At 46.5% G+C, this 16,912-nt stretch overlaps 1 protein-coding gene and 1 pseudogene across 4 annotated transcripts; one reads left to right on the top strand and one right to left on the bottom strand.

Moving 5' to 3' along the window:
* Nucleotides 1–44: 44 nt before the first annotated feature.
* LOC308466989 (sperm acrosome membrane-associated protein 3-like) lies at nucleotides 45–16,859 on the bottom strand. Of its 3 annotated transcripts, none has more exons than XM_080988397.1 (5): nucleotides 16,653–16,859; nucleotides 9,471–9,685; nucleotides 5,113–5,271; nucleotides 2,312–2,390; nucleotides 45–244 (listed from the first exon to the last, which is right to left on the bottom strand). In XM_080988397.1, the coding sequence occupies exons 1-5, from the start codon at nucleotides 16,808–16,810 to the stop codon at nucleotides 178–180; spliced, it is 678 nt and encodes a 225-aa protein (XP_080844523.1). In that variant the 5' UTR covers nucleotides 16,811–16,859; the 3' UTR covers nucleotides 45–177. The 3 variants fall into 3 exon arrangements, with proteins under 3 accessions (XP_080844523.1, XP_080844521.1, XP_080844522.1); XM_080988395.1 differs by lacking the exon at nucleotides 16,653–16,859 and adding an exon at nucleotides 11,989–12,961; XM_080988396.1 differs by lacking the exon at nucleotides 16,653–16,859 and adding an exon at nucleotides 12,153–12,960.
* Nucleotides 13,139–13,885, top strand: LOC308466997 (RING-box protein 2 pseudogene; annotated as a pseudogene). The gene has a single exon. The product of its transcript is annotated as an RING-box protein 2 pseudogene (transcript).
* Nucleotides 16,860–16,912: the final 53 nt, after the last annotated feature.

The following is a 16,912-nucleotide window of genomic DNA, read 5'->3' as shown; positions in this document are numbered from 1 at the left end:
CCCAGTATCCACACCGGGGACATGACAAAGTACATGGCAAGGCCTTGTCTGGGAATGGAGTTTATTTATCAAAATAGTGTTATGGCTTCAATCAGATTACATTATGGAATTACATCTGAAGACAAAACGTAAGTAGGCACGGTGACTTGCAGGACATTCCAGGATGGCGCTCTTAATTCACAGATTGCAGGCAGCGACCCAGTAACTCAGATCTCTGCCGCGGCAATGATCTCTCCAACCATACCTAAGGAGAAAGGGGGAGCAGGGAGAGAAAGAAATGCAGACAGCATGCGAAGCCAGTCATGAGTCAGATGGATGCATGGCCTTACTCTGTATATGGCAGCTTCTTATGTACCGTATTTTTTGCTCTATAAGACTCACTTTTTCCCTCCTAAAAAGTAAGGGGAAATGTGTGTGCGCCTTATGGAGTGAATGCAGGCAGCGCACCTATCCCAGAAGCCAGAACAGCAAGAGGGATTGCTGCTTTCACTGCGCAGCAATCCCTCTTGCTGTTCTGGCTTCTGAGATTCATAATATTTTTTTTCTTGTTTTCCTCCTCCAAAAACTAGGTGCGTCTTGTGGTCTGGTGCGTCTTATAGAGCGAAAAATATGGGTACTTCCATTGTAATGAAATGCAAAAGTGTGACATGATAGTATCAGGCTGTGCATTTCTCCACATCTGCCTCGTGTTGCTGGAGGACTGTGGGGAATTTGAATAGTGGCTCACAGAACCAGCCATCTGGTATGGGGGCCCAGGGTAGCTGTCAGTCTCCGTGGTCCCTGCTAGGATGGGGACGTTGGTGGAAACCAAATGCTGGACCCAGCAGGGTTCTTCTTCTTAACTGCGGGGCCAGCAAAGTTTGGAGGTCCTAGTTGTACAACGGTGTGTCCTGAATGTATGCCCTTGTTGAGAACAGCAATCTGGACAGGGTTGGGGAACCTGTGGCCCTCCAGATGTTGCCACACCACAACTCCAATCATCCCACCCCACTGGCCATTATGGTTGAGGCTAATGCAAGTTGGGAGTCCAACAATGTCCTGGGCAGGGGAGCACAGGTTTCCCACAACTGACACAGACAAAGGACGCGGAGAATGCTTATTTATAGTATCTCCCTGAAATTGCTGAGAGGAGAAATCAGATTCTGTGTTCTTGACAGGGTGGTTATTCTTCTCGTGTGTCTATTACTCACTTGCCTATGTGATTATCTGGACATCTCCACTACTTTTGGGGTCTCTCTTTGGCCCACTTGTCTTTGGGGTCTGAAACTTGGAACTGGGTCATACCAATTTAGATTGCCAATGGGGAGTCACAGGATTGCATGCTCCTTCATACAAAAACATCTCTGAACATAACAAAACTCAATGTCAGATAGCATGTCTATGTAGGGTGTTTGTGTTGTGTTGTGTTGTGTTGTGTTGTGTTGTGTTGTGTTGTGTTGTGTTGTGTTGTTGTGTTGTGTTGTGTTGTGTTTCATTTCGTATGAAGAAGCATCCAAGTCTTTGAGTGCAATCTGAGTGATGCAGCACAGACTCAGGTTTACAACCTCAGAAAGAACTAGGCCTTAATCTGCACTTAAATTATCTTTTTGGGGTATCCTTGCCTTGTCTCGTGTGCCTAAAAAATCTGAATCTCTTTGCTCTGTAGATAATTTACTGCAGTGCCCTCTCTTTGTGGGTCAGTCTGGTCCAGAATGCAGAGCTGATCTGTGCTGGAGTGATAGTCCTCCTGGCTTTGGGCAAAGGGAGTGCAAGGAATGGACCATAACTCGCCAGCATCTTCAGTTTAAAAAGATCAGGGGGCAGGTGATGGGAAAGACTCATTTCTGCCTGAGAACCTGGAGAACTTATGCCAAACAGATTAGACAGTACTAGATGCTATTGACTTGTAATAAGTTAGTTTCATATGTCTAGAATGACTTTCTACGTGTTCATGAGTACCCAAACCTGAGGTTTAGCCCCAATGCCAGATTTCAGGACCCAGGCTATTGGGGAATACAACTGTGTGTGTGACTACATCTGCAATTCTGTTATTTGAAATATTTCTCCCACTCAAACACTGATCAGGATGGCAAAAAATTATTATTATTTATTACTACTATTAAGCCAAGGCTTCAAACCATAGATCTCTAGCAACCATTCCTTCCTTGCCCACCCTCCAAAAAGAACTGGCAAATGGAATTAGCACAGATGCTTGCTGCCAATGGGATTTTAAGGCTAGATGGACAGCTACCAGAAAGAGGAGATAATACAGAATGGAAATATGGGTGGAGCAGATAGACAAGGCTACTGAAAGACAAACTCATCCCCTTACCAGTCTGCCAAGCCTTCTGGTTCAGCTGTAGCTCGCTTGAGACAGATTATGTCATCAATAATTTCTTCAGTAAGTAGATCTAGAGTGTGAGGAGGAAATGGCAATATTATGTACTGTACAATAATATACTGTTGGCATCTGTCTGTCTTGAGAGACAATGGAGTGTGCCTCTGGGGGTGAAGTCAAATTGCTATGTTAGCAGTACCAAAGTGACCCCCCTGGGGTGCAAGACAGGCACCATGTCTGGAGGTCCTGAGCTGCCCAGATGACAAGGCCTTACTGGTGTGGTCCAAAGGAAAGCAGAACAATATGTTTGGCACCAGCTTGGCTACAGGAGTTGCCAGAAGGAGGTGCACAAGGCGTTATCCAGCTGCCTTAGGGGCTCCACTCTGGATTCATGTATGGTTTACTTCCTTGCCTATTCCTCTCCTGAAGGTATCCCACAAGGCAGCAGAGATTTAGGATCAGAGTTTTCCGTCTCCTAGATGAGCTACCTTTCCAGGTTGACAAGCCTCATCTACCCCTCAATTCCCTCTACAACACATACAGAAACTTCCTTCTTGACCGTTGGACCCTCTAATGGTCTCATTAATACATACTGAGATAAATATTGTTAAATAATTATTTATACTGAGCTATCTGTGTGCAGCAGTTTCATCAGAGTGCAAAAGGCCAGATTGAAACAGATTGTTTGCAGGTTGGTCCTATCGTTAGGCAGAGTAATGCAGTTGCTTCAAGAGGCAAATGCCCAGCAAGGGAGGGACAACGTGGTGGCATTTTGCCTTCTTTTTGAGAAGATTGAGATCTTCTCAAAGGAAGATTGAGGAGTGTTTAGGGCTTGTGGGGGTGTACTTTGATGCCGGTGACAATTTCTTTTGATTTCCAAACATGCCCCTGTGTCCCCAAAGGTCGGTGACCCTGGCCTAGTGAAAGGGCAAGCGGAGAAAGGGAAATGAGTGGTTGGTGGTTGGGTGGCTAAAACAAGAGAGTTGGAACAGCCTGTGGTTCAGAGGAAGTGATGGCCAGGGGAAGGAGTCTCAGGGAGGAAGGCAAACGGAGAAAGCAAAGAGTTGCAGGGGAAGAGTTGTTAAAGAGAGGAGGAAGGGGGAAGTTCTCATATGGATCTGAAAGCAAAGCCCAGCTCTCTAGTTACAGGCCCCTATTAATAATATAACAGCGTTTCTGTGGCAGGTTTCCAAAGCGTACAAAGCACTTTAAATACATTAGCTCAGTAATCATTACAACAATTATTTAAAACAGATTTCATTTACTCAGTTAAACATAGGTGCCCTTATACATGGGACTCGGCTACACTCATCAATTATATTGTTATAACTGCTTTATAAACATGTGACACCCGAGGGTGCTGTAGATTCATCGCCAAAGGGATTTTCCATTAAGAGTGTTTATAACACGTTTTTTCTGCACTGGTTTTTTTTTAATGTGTATAGATCCAGCCTGGGTCAGACTTATTTTTTTTATTTATTTTATTTTATTTTATTTTATTTTATTTTATTTTATTTTATTTTATTTTATTTTATTATTTTATTTTATTTTATTTTATTTTATTTTATTTTATTTTATTTTATTTTATGACAAGTGCAATATTATCTACTCTGATTGGCAGAGGTTTCCCAGGGACTTTGACAGAGACTCTTTCCCATCACAGAAGCATGAGAAGGGCATTGCTGGATCAGGCCAGAGGCCCATCTTGTCCAGCATCCTGTTCTTACAGTGGCCAACCACATGCGTTTGGGAAGCCTCCAAGCTGGATTTGACCGCAACAGCATTCTCCCCACTTGTGGTTATCACCAACTGGTGTTTAGAAACATACTGTCTACAACAATGGATGTAGAACGTGGTCATCACGGCTAGTAATCTTTGACAGCCTTACACTCCATGCATTGTTCAACAGTGGAACAGATTCTCACAAGAGCTGGTGGACTCTCCTTCCTTGGAGGTTTTTAAGCAGAGGTTGGAGGGCCATCTGTCATGTATGATCTAGCTTAGATTCCTGCATTGCAGGGGGTTGGACTAAATGACCTTTGGAGGTACCTTCCAACTCCGCGAGGGACAGGGATCTGTCCTACATCTTCTGCTGTGAAGACAGATGCAAAGAATACATTCTGCTTCCCTGAAATCTCTTTATCCTCCCTTAGCTCACCTCTGATTTCCTTGTTGTCCAAAAGTTCAACTGCTTCCTTAGGTTTTTGTTTCTAGCAATTCTGTTTGGGTATCCCTTGGTATCTGCTTACACTTATCTTGCCAAGGTTTGTACTCCTTTTGTTCTTTTCAACTGGACAATGCTTCCCTTTTCTTCCTTCTTGACTCTAATACCCTCCTTGACTCTGCTCCTTAACCACATTGCATCTCCTTGGGCCTAGTGATCTGCAATATCTTTACACAGGCCCTTCAACATGTAATGTCTATATCTCTCCAGCACTGGACTATGACCCCACCCTAAAAATCCATGCAGTCTCTTAATTGAGCGACAGCCACTACACCACCCTGATTTTCAATGGCTGCTGCTGCAGCTGTGACTATGTGGATTCTAGTAACTTCTAGTAACATCTGCTGGGGATTGGAAGACTACAGCAGAGCTAGTTAGGAACGTTCTCTGCAAAGGCATCCCTGAGCAGGATCACTGGTTTTAAATAATTTGGAGGTTTCATTTACAATTAAGAGGCATACAAATTCTGTTAAATAAATTTGCCAGGCCAGACTATGGGCTTGCTGTGCCCAGCATGGAGGTTGCACCATAACCCAGGCACTCACCCCTGCCTTCTTGCAATGACACTCACCAAAGCAAGATAAACTGCACAGGTTCTTTGATAGAGTGTGTCGGTCAGCACACCAGGAGCGACTGTTGATCTGGAAGATGCCGTATTCGGAGCTGCCATCTGAGTTATGCATCACAGTTTCCGTGTTGAAGCCACTTGCAAAGTACGCCAAACAGATCCCTAAGATGGACAGGTGGACAGGTTAACCACTTTTCCCCCCAGAAAGAAGTTGTTAGGAAAGCAGATTTTATCAGAGATGAAATTTGTCTCAAGGAAAATGTGAGGGGGCTTTCCCTCACTGGAACTCAGTTCTGGCTCCTCTCAGGTGGGAGCCATTGTCATTATAAGTGAACGAGGGACCTCTTTTTCTAGGAAAATAGCACTGGATATAATTATATGACAATTATCCTTCAAAAGTCACACCACAAAATTTTGAGATGCAGTTTACCAACCAACCAGTCTTAAAAAATGCATATATTAAGGGAAAGGGTATATAAAAATGTATACATTGGTGAAAATGATATATAAAATGCATTATGTTGAGGAGAATTGCTTTTAAAATGTGCCTATTAGTCAAAGCTGCATACAAAAATGTGTATATTAGGAGAAATTCAAGCTAAAATAGGGATGAATCTTTATGAAGATTTTGGTGCAGAAATGTGGAAAGCTGAATTTAGGAGTGGAAAGCTAAGTGAAACTGACATTGACAGAATCACTCATCCCTTACTGTTCTGCACGCAAACATGCTAGCAGAAGAGATGCGTTTTGAATAGGATCTTGGGATTAGTGGGATGCGTTCTGCACACTCACAGTGTCAACATGCAAGCCTGGAATCTCACTCATGGCAAAGGATTTGACATTCTTTGATACTCATCTTCAATCTGATACTAGGCTTCCAGCCCTCATGAGCGCAGAGAAAAATATAATCAATAATAAAAAAATTGTTACCGTATTTTTCGCCCCATAGGGCACACCGGCCCATAGGACGCACCTAGTTTTTTTTTGGGGGGGGGGAATAAAGAGAAAAAAAATTATTTCCCCCCCAGGTGCGGGGCTGGGGTGGGGGAAGCCCGAGCTTCCCCCGACCGCAGCCCCCAGAACAGGCTGCTATCCGCTAGCCGTGGGAGAGCTGCGCAAAGTCGCATTCGGACTTCGGGGTGCAGGAACCTCTCCCCAAGCCGTGGGAGAGCCGCGCGACTTTGCGCAGCCCTCCCACGGCTTGCAGATAGCTTCCTGAAGTCTGGAGAGCGAGAGGGGTCGGTGCGCACCGACCCCCTCGCTCTCCAGGCTTCAGCGAAAGCCTGCATTCGCCCCATAGGACGCACACACATTTTCCCTTCATTTTTGGAGGGGAAAAAGTGTGTCCTATAGGGCGAAAAATACGGTATCTCCCAATTTCTTTGATAGTTAGTACAGTGGTGCCCCGCAAGACGAATGCCTCGCAAGACGAAAAACTCGCTAGACGAAAGAGTTTTCCGTTTTTTGAGTCGTTCCGCAAGACGAATTTCCCTATGGGCTTGTTTCGCAAGACGAAACGTCTTGCGAGTTCTTGTGAGTTTGTTTCCTTTTTCTTAAAGCCACTAAGCCGCTAAGCCGTTAACAGCCGCTAATAGCCGCTAAGCCACTAATAGCCGTGCTTCGCAAGACGAAAAAACCGCAAGACGAAGAGACTCGCGGAACGGATTAATTTCGTCTTGCGAGGCACCACTGTACATATATTTGCGGCCTAGGACCCTCATACCTACGGGACCGACTCTCCTGGTATGCCCCGTGAAGGACCTTAAGGTCCATAAATAGCAACACTAGAGGTCCCGGGCCCTAAAGAAGTCAGATTAGCCTCAACCAGAGCCAGAGCCTTTTCAACACTGGCTCCAGCCTGGTGGAACGCTCTGTCTCATGAGACCAGGGCCCTGCGGGATCTGATTTCTTTCCGCAGCGCCTGTAAGACAGAGTTGTTCTGCCTGTCCTTTGGCTTGGAATCAGCCTGATCCCCTCCCCCTCTTTCCTTTTCCTTCTGTGATGGAACCCCTATTTGGGGACTTTTTTCTGGCCCACATAGGACCAGTCTGGATAGTTGGCCTTGGTGAAGATTTGACGTTTTCTCCCCCCAAACAGTTTTTGATCTGGGCTTCCACTGAAATGAGGCTGCATTTTAAGTTGTACTTTAATCCTGTTTTTAAGTTGTACTTTAATCAATTGTTTTTATACCTGATGTTAGCCGCCCTGAGCCCGGTCTTGGCCGGGGAGGGCGGGGTATAAATAATTATTATTAGTAGCAGTAGTAGTAGTACTGTAGTAGTAGTCAGTGGCGTAGCGTGGGGGGTGCAGGGGGGGCCGGACGCACCGGGCGCAACATCGGGGGGGGGCGCTCGCACTCGCAGCTCTAAAATCCACAGGTTAGGGGGCGCAAATTACTTGCCTTGCCCCGGGTGCTGACAACCCACGCTACGCCACTGGTAGTAGTAGTAGTAGTACGGTTAAGTGGATGGATAGAAAATAGTAGCCTTTACTATAGAGACAGGAAACAAGAAAGGGCATTAGATTCCTACCCTGTACCCAACAAAAGCTCTTCCTAGCTCCCCATTGCCTTCTAGGCGTTACCAGAACATGCAAGGCATTTTGAATTTCTGCTACCCATCACCCACCCCACAACCTGTAACCAAATTCTGCAGTGTGTGCTACCAGAGTGCACTGGTATTCTCACAGCTTAAAGTAAACTTCGTTCTGCATTTTGCAGTAGCTTAGTACATTTCACTGTAGTGAAACATCTAATGGGGCAAAGAACTGGCATGGGAGACACTGAAGGAATCCCTTCTAATTTGAATCATTTCTTCAATGGACAATAATAACATAGCATCATTATACTACTAGCAACTGTATGGTAGGGCAACAAAAATAATCATCGCTATTTATGTAATGCTGTGAAATCCCTAAAGCTGTGCCCATTACTTGTGGCATAGCCTTTTAGTTGGACTATTACCAGCACCAGTAACTTACTGCATACTCTGTAAAAGTGCCCAGGAGACAGAAAATTATGTTGGGGAAGAGAGAAGGAAATTCCCCTTGCTCCTCGGGTGGAGTGGGGTGGGGGAGATGCAAGGAGGTGTTAAAGAAAATTAGAAAGGGAGAGAAAAGGTTAATATTTATTATTTTGTTAACATATAAATAAACTGGGACTAGAAAGGAAGGAGGACGCTGTTAGAGGAGGAGGAAGTGAATGTAAAAAGAGGAGAGGAGGGATGAAAGGTGTGAGAGAAAAGGTACAAGTTGGATGTGAAAGGAGAAAGGGAGAAGAAATTACAGGAGATGGATAAAAATACAATCTGAGGCATGGGGGGGGGGGAAGGGCTCCTCTACAGAAGCCATGAAATCAGCAAATTCTGCAGAAAATGAGGAGGCTGGTTCATAAGATACACAGAACAAATGTCTGTCTTCAGGTTAGCAAAAACAACACAGCTGTGGAACTTCTTGCCACAATAAAAATTCTGTGGCAAGGAATTCAGCAATTTCCAAAGATAGAATATTCTATTGCCAGTTGATTATGCAAACTCTGCCTCCATCTTCTACCATTTTGTGTCTGGCTCTGCCCCAGTGCCACCATTTTGTGACTGGTGGGCCTCAGTAATTTTCAATCATTTCAAGTGGACCCTTAGGGTAGAAAGTCTAAGAACCTTTCCAAAGCATAATGTCCATTGTTGTTTTCTTCAAAGTGGATTTGTTGTACTAGAGCAACAGAGTGCTTTAATCCAATTTTAATGCAGAAACCTGTAATTCCAGCATGCACTTGAAACCCGGCTGCAAAATATTGAGACTGGAGGCTACAGCTGCCATACTTCAAAAAGTAAAAACCAGGAAACCACCAAAATTGTTGAGCTTTTTAAAGGGAAACCCTAAAATTCACCCCGGACGTCAATTCCACCTTTGAAATCCCAGTACAGTGGTACCTCAGGTTAAGTACTTAATTCGTTCCAGAGGTCCGTTCTTAACCTGAAACTGTTCTTAACCTGAAGCACCACTTTAGCTAATGGGGCCTCCTGCTGCCGCCGCACCACCGGAGCACAATTTCTGTTCTCATCCTGAAGCAAAGTTCTTAACCCGAGGTAATATTTCTGGGTTAGTGGAGTCTGTAACCTTAAGCGTATGTAACCCGAGGTACCACTGTATTGTCCAGGAAAATCTGAGCATATGGCAGCCAGAGCAAGTTGGGAAACTGGTTTCTTGGGGCCACTTTAATTTCTGCCCACACACTCAATGGCTTTCTGCAAACTTCTCCTTGCCCACATACAAGCTGATCCTGCCAGTTTTGGTGATGCACCATGTCTTCACACCCTCCCACAAAACACAGTAAGCAAACTGACAACCGCTCATTGGCTACTCACAGTTAGCTAAGCTGTAGCCCTCATGCCCATCCATTCCCCAGCGTTTCAGTGTCTGTGCCAGCTCACAGCGACTGTAGATCTTGCTACGGACTTTCACCGCAAGGCAGGCCATAAGGGGCAGCAGCAAAAGAGCCTTCATCTCTTCCCAGCGGCCTGGTCCTGCTCTCCCTGTTGCTAAGCAGGAGGAAGAGGAGACTTTTTCAGGCTGACCAGATCTACAAAAATGAAGTGTAGGGAAGAGAGAGTGACTTGGAGATCATCCAGGAAGAAGAAGGATACATTACTATTGTGGAGAGTTATCATGATGTAGCAAGGAGACAAGATGTGCTGTGTGGGCATCTCTACCAGGAGTAGCTGGAACTGATGTGCAGCTGCCCCATGGGAGCCACTGAATTGCAGGTGGCCAGACTTCTCAGTGAAGAACCTTCTAAAACTAGAGTGACCTCACCAACCCATTGGATCTTTCTGGATAGGAAGGAATATAGAGGAGTTCCTGTCCCAGCTGAGCCTTGCGTCATGGTTCATGACCTAGGGCCTGGTCTCCTCTTAGGAGAAGAGACCATGGATATATGGGAGCATAATGGACTGGGAGGTAATTTTGCCCTTGGAACTTGCCTCCAGTGTTCCCACCTGCTTAGAAATTCCAGCACCAGGCACCTGAAAAAGCTACATTACCGTCCAAGGACTCGAGCATAGAGGCTGATGTGCGGAACTTGGAAACCTGTGGACTCCAATTTCCATCAGTTTCAGCCAGTGTGGCTAATGGTTAGGGATGATGGAAGTTATATTCCATCAGCATCTGCAGCACCCCTGTTTTCCCAGCCCTACCATAGTGGGACCCAGCCACCCTTGTGCTACTAGAGTTAGGAGCTTATAAAGCAAGACGGGCCCCTTTTAAGAGTAGAAGTGCCACTCATGAGGACTGAGGCTGTTTAGCAGAACCTGTAGCCCCACTTAAGGCTCCGTTTGGGCTTGCCGGCTGTTGCAGCAACACCAAAGTCTGTGTCCTCTGGCTTCTAGCCTAGTTTCCAACTGGAGCTGTCCAGGGTGCTACCTACCTTGGCCTCTACTTTGCCTAATTTCACTTATCTGGACCCATCCTCTGCTCTGCTTACTTCTGCCCTACTGGTGCTTGACCTGTGCATGAGCTGAATCTGCTTACTGGATCCTGAGCTTGGACTTTGCAACCTTGAGTCCCTTGAATCTGTGCTTAGTACATGCCCCTATTTCCCCCTGGTTGGGACCACTAGCTGGGATCGGACATCTTGCTTGAGCATCAAGGGATTCCTGAGCTCTGGTGTGTTCCTGCATCTGTGGTTAGTCTTTCCTCCTGACTTGCAGATTTCTCCTTGACTCTATTGCCCCTTTTCTCCTCAGTGCTTGTCCCATGACCCAGCACTGGCAGTCACTGGAGGCTGTTGCTTGGCAAAAGTAAATGCATGGGAAAGGTTGGGATGGCTCAGTGCAGGCACCACAATACAGCAATTTGAAAATGACCAGATACAAATAAATAAAGTACCACGATCTTGATTTATTTGCATGTACATCTTGGGTATAAACACATGTACCACCTGTACACATGCACTACCTGTACATGTGCACAGATTGCATCCCTATGCACACAACATAACACCTGGTTGACTGTTTTATTACCCACAGGGCTTCATGGAGGCAGAAGCCCTGCCTCTCAAATTAAGAGCATTGCTCTGTATTGATGCCTCACACTGTGTTTCGGCTACTACATTGCCTCAGAGCACAGCCCCTGCTTTTCCCCTGGGGATCCTTTAGAGAACAAACTGCCTTGGGGGACTGGTTGCTATAATTTCAATTCAAAAAGATATGAGCGGTCTCTTCTGGTTCTGAGAGGCTGGTGATTCACTCTTATCGTTGGGGAGCTCCATTCAGAATCCAGCCTTGGTTGATTTAAGTGCCTTGAGACCTCCTGGCAAATGGTCCAGGCTCTTGGTAAAGGGCGTGGCTAACAGAGGAATTAAAAGCTTTCCTCTTGGCAACATCCTCACCTAACTTATTATCCTCATGCCAATTATTCTCCCAGGGGAAGGAAAGCAGGAAACATACATAACAGTGTGAACTGTGCAGCATATCCTCTTGAATATTGCCTTAGAGCAGTGTCTGCCTAACCCAGTGTCCCCCATATTTCTGACACCTGAGGCACACAATTTTTCCAAATGCAAACTGGAAGCATGTGTTCCTCTCAAACCCAAAAGGACCAGAAGGAGATGGGCAGGTTGGATGTCTTGTGATTCTGGCACTTAATGGTCTCTACTTCAGGTATATTTGGATCACTCCATTGCTCCAGATGTAGAGTGTGTGTGTGTGTGTGTGTGTGTGTGTGTAGCATTTATTGCCATCTCAAAGGATGGTGAGTTGAATGAGACTTCCTGGGAAACTATAATTATTTTAACAGCATATTATTCATGACAAATTGTGTATCACAACACATAGATACACATGGTGTATCTCAACACAGAGATTGGGAGTGACTGACCCTACTAACCTAGCATGGTTTGCCCGATGAGGGTGGAGCTCAAATCCATTTCAAATTAGCGTAGTGGGGCTTCTAACGTAGGCAAGAATTAGGCCTCAGTTTTTCGTCTTCAAGATGCCGAGTCTATAGCTCCAGAAGCCATACAGTGCTAACTAGCAGAATGAGGAGCCTACCTTTGCCCAAATGCCTGCCTGAACCTCTCCAGGGCCACCACAAAGTTCTTAAACAGCCCAGCAAGTTACAGCAGGCAATGCACCCCACCCAGTGTTGGCAGTTCATCTGGCTTCTAGAACCTCAGGTCTGAGGTCGCCCTGTGATGTCACAGCCTGTTACCACACCCCTTGAAGAGTCAGGCCCAGTCTCTCAATTCTGGCCTAAGATGGTTTTTGCTGCCTAAAGCAGAGCACCAAATGATGCCTCCACCCCACCCTGGGATCTTGCTGCATCATTCAGAGACTATTTTCTGCTTTCATCTGCATTCTTCTAAATGTCACCATCTGCTTCACCTTGTTGCATGATAGGACTGGTGCTGCAGTCTGTAGGTCCTGAAGTACAATTACCTGCCAGCACCAGAAAACATGGCCAATGGCCAGTGATGATGGGAGTTGTAGTTCAGCAATTTCTGGAAGGCTAAAGGTGGAAACCTGATGTAGAGCAAAAGCATGGAGGGGAATTGTGACCCACTAGCTCTGCCCATAACCTCTGTGCATCTGCTGGCCTCACTCCCAACCTCCAAACGTGCAGTAGAAGTGGGGAATGGGCTGTATGCATGGGCAGTTGTACACATGTAGAGCCCGTTCTCATCTTCTGGTGAATGTACTAAGTCAGGCCAGTGGAAGTGCAGAGGTCAAGAACGCAGCCACAAGGCACAATCCTAATCACCTTTCATGTTTCCAGTCGGCATGTAAATCTAAGGGGGAGAATACACACTTTCTGCACTCCCAACCACACAATTCAAAAGTCACTTTGAAGTAGCAGGGGCTGCTGGCTTGCTAAGTCCTTTCTGGACCATCAAACACTTCAAGGCACACACAGCATGAATGGAATCCCATCCCTGTGGTAGAACTATAAATGAGATAAAATTCCTAAGGAGATAATAGCAACAATAAAAAGTTTGGTTAGGAAAAGGCATCAAACTGGGTCAAGAATGCAGCGTTCTGGCTGCCACCGCCGCCTCCTCCTGCCACCCCCAGCCATGGCCGACGTGGAGAACGGGGACGAGCTGGGTGTCTCCGCTCCTCATGCGGGTTTCTCGGGCTCGAAGTCGGGTGTCGTTGACAAGATGTTCTCGCTGAAGAAGTGGAACGATGTGGCCATGTGGAGCTGGGATGTCGAGTACGACACCTGCGCCATCTGCCGGGTGCAGGTCATGGATGCCTGCCTTAGATGTCAAGCTGAAAACAAACAAGAAGATTGTGTTGTGGTCTGGGGAGAGTGTAATCATTCCTTCCACAACTGCCGCATGTCACTGTGGGTGAAACAGAACAACCGCTGCCCCCTCTGCCAACAGGACTGGGTGGTTCAGAGTATAGGCAAATAAATCACTGGCAGTTCTTCAGACTTCTTTGGAATGATGTGCAACCAAAGGCATATTCCCCCATGAACAAGGGGAGCATTCACAAGATGGGAGGTCTAGGTTAACACAGGTTTTATGGAGCTGGATTTGAAATATTTGTGTTGGTCTGTGGGATCAGCGTGGTTTCATCAAAAACGTTAGGAACACAGCGTTGAAGAATGTATCTAAATATTTAGTGTGAACTCTGTACATTTGTTTAGGAAATCTTTGGAACTTATGAGGCCCACAGTTACCTATGTTCAAAGCAGTTCCAGCTAGAAATCCCGCTTATTTTTGTCTGAACTGAGGAATTCAACTGAAATAAATAGTTGTTGGCAATGCAAAAAAAAAAAAGAATGCAGCGTTCTGCATTCTTGACCCATTTTTTGCATGCTCAAAGGAAGCATGTGGAGAGAATAGCAATTTGATGCTTTCCTACCTTACAGAGGGCAGCAAACATGGACATTTTAGGAAGCTACAAGGAAGACCTCTGTGTGAGTGTTCCTTAGGAACACCTACATTTCTAGCCAACTCACTAGTTCTTCATGCTGAGTTCATGATAGCTAGGTTCTGTCTTTGCTGTTGAAGGCAGAACCACTAGTGGAGACATTACCGTTGCGTTCAGTTCCTGCTTGCAGGCTTCCCAGATGCATCTGGTTGGCCACTGCTGAGAACAGGATGCTGGACTACATGGTCCCTTGGTCTGATCTAGCAGGGTTCTTCTTATGTGCAAGGCCAGCCTACCACTAGGCAGCAAGGAATTGAGTGGTGGAGAGCTGCTGCAGCCCCTGTGCTGGTTTGCGGCCGTCTGATGTGGTGGAGGATGTTGTTACATCACTAATGTTGGCTTGAAGTCAGATTCACACACCAGAGATAACCATCTTCTCCTTTGCCTCACCTTGTGTGTGAACATATCCCAGAGTGGGAGTTTAGGATTTCCATTTTGGGAATCCTCCCACCACAATGTACACGTAGCCATATTTAGGGAACAGTGAACACACTTGAGGATGGGGCTAAATTGTCTTCATCCCTGTGCAGGTTCCCTGGAGGCATTCCCTTGAACATGCACCCTTCTGGGGCAGAAACTGCCACCACAATGCTACTGCAGCTTCTGCCGTACCTCTAGTTCATTGTACCTCTAATGAATGCCTCTGTAGGACTACCCAGACTAAAATCTCCCCCTACTGAAAACTGAAATGTCACCCCAGCTGCACCCTTACTAGTTTGACTAGTGAAGGAGAAGAAAGTGTGCAATCAGTACTCCTCCTAGCTGCAAAAGTGGGCTGGAGCCCATCAATTAGACTCATTCATTGGATTCAAAGAATCAACACTGTGGTCAAGACTTAACTATGATTTGTAAAAGCTTATTGACATATAGCGCTATGGGAGGGCTAGAGATTATTATTTCCTGCCATCTGCCACCCCCATACCTTGTGCCATGTCCTGAGGGCACAGCCTCTCCTCTCCACATACGATTGCCAATTAGTAATAATGAGGAAGGCTGCCCACTGGGACCCAGAGGAAGGCTTAGCAATCACAAGGGCCTAATCACATTAAACCGCAATCGAAGGGCAATCAGCACAACAGCAGCAGTCGATGCACAATTTCAGGGCTCATCCTTCTACTAACTTCCCAGAAGCTTTGGGGGCTTGAGGGGAGCCACACAGGTGGTATAAAGAAACAATACACAAGAGCACAAAACATCGTATTGCTGGATGAGACCATCTTCTAGCCCACCATCACATTTCCAAAAAGGCCACCCAGATGTTTCTGGGGTTGGACTAGATGACCCTCAGGGTCCCTTTCAGCTCTAATTCTATTTTTCTAAGGCACATGTGCAATGGCCACACCTGCTGTTACTCCCCTGTTCTCAGCGGTAGGGCTTCCGAACGTGGAAAGATTCTGTTCTGTCATATCTAATGATCAGTCTATCCTCTGTACATGTTATCTATTCTAGCCCTTAAGTGAACTGCACATTGTGTGGAGGTTTATTTCATTATTCTCAGTCTTGAAGAACCTCTCAGCCATCAGTTTCATTGGGCGCTTCCCAGAGAAAAGCAGCAAAATGTCCCTCTCTTCCTTTGCAATAGCAACCAAGCAGGTGCAGGATTCTTGGATCCCTGCAGGATTCCTAGGTTAGAGACGGTGGAGGTTAGAACTCTTTGATGACCTGCTGGACTTCCTGTCCAGCCACCACCCACACTTAATGGCAGGCATGGCACTTGCGTGGCACAAAGCGGCCACTGGTGCCATTGCTGTTATCTTTCATTACATCGTGTCTGTTTTTAAAAGGGAGAGATTGGCTCCTCAGTGTTGGGGTGGGACATGGCCTCAAGCAGTGCCCAGCCACACTATTCACCACTTGGGTCCTTTACCACTACCCTGCAAGCAATGGTGAGCTGGAATGCTGGACTAGCTGCAGGTTCCCCTTACCTGCCAGACCAGTTGGTACCTTTGTCCCTCTGGAATTGCTTTTAAGCTCCACAATTGTGTCACAAAGACAAAAGCTTCAGCAAGGAAAACCCAAAATGATAAGAAGTGGCCTGATATGACCCCCACCTCACCCGTTAGGACAGCAAGGAGGACGGCGGTGGATCTGAGTGTGGAGATGCTTTTGGGGTGGCTGGAAGGGCTGCAGACGCTGCAAGTCAATTCCAAGGGGGATGTGGCAAGCAGAGAGCTTTTCAAGGGCCTCTCTGTGGACCGGCTGGCTCCTGCTGTTCCAAGGGATTTGCCTTGACAATAGAAAGTCATGATTGCTGGAACCTTATCCCAGGAGATGGGTTCAGGGTGGGCTACCACCCACAGAGGGCCTCCGGAGTGCTGTCAAGGAAGGCATCAATTCAACACACTCACAGAGCAATTGGCATACCTCGGGAAGTCAAGGTGTGCACGCCACTCCAAGAGAGCTACAAAACTCTCATAAACAAAAACGCACACATACTTACAAGTGCATCACAGGGAACTGTAACAAAGCAATGCAACAACTCTCCACATGCAGACATATGCATGCATTCAGCAGCATTTCCACAGAGAATCTAGGCACATCTATAACCTGCATAAATAACTTTTAAAGTAACTCCGCTGCACAAATTCACATTCCGGACTGCACATATACCCAGAGTTCCAGTATCCTTCCACTCCACATGCCTTGCCTGGCCCCGTTCCCTTGATGTGAACATCCCTTCCCTTCCCTACCCCACCCCACCCCCTCCTGCTCCTGGCCATCTCCATCCTGGGAGGGGGTGCTCCAGGCCAAGGGGTGGGAGGCGACATGGCAAAGCCGCACCCTCCACACGTAAGACAGACAACCAGGGAGGGGGTGACGTCAGAACTGGCTTAAAAGTTTGGTTGGGGGGGACACAGCAAGGATCAAAG

This window comes from Podarcis pityusensis (genome assembly GCF_964106645.2).
Source record: "Podarcis pityusensis genome assembly, chromosome: 17".
NCBI classification, from domain to species: Eukaryota; Metazoa; Chordata; class Lepidosauria; order Squamata; family Lacertidae; genus Podarcis; species Podarcis pityusensis.
Note: the sequence above shows the minus strand (reverse complement) of the source record. Positions and strands in the feature narration are given on the sequence as shown.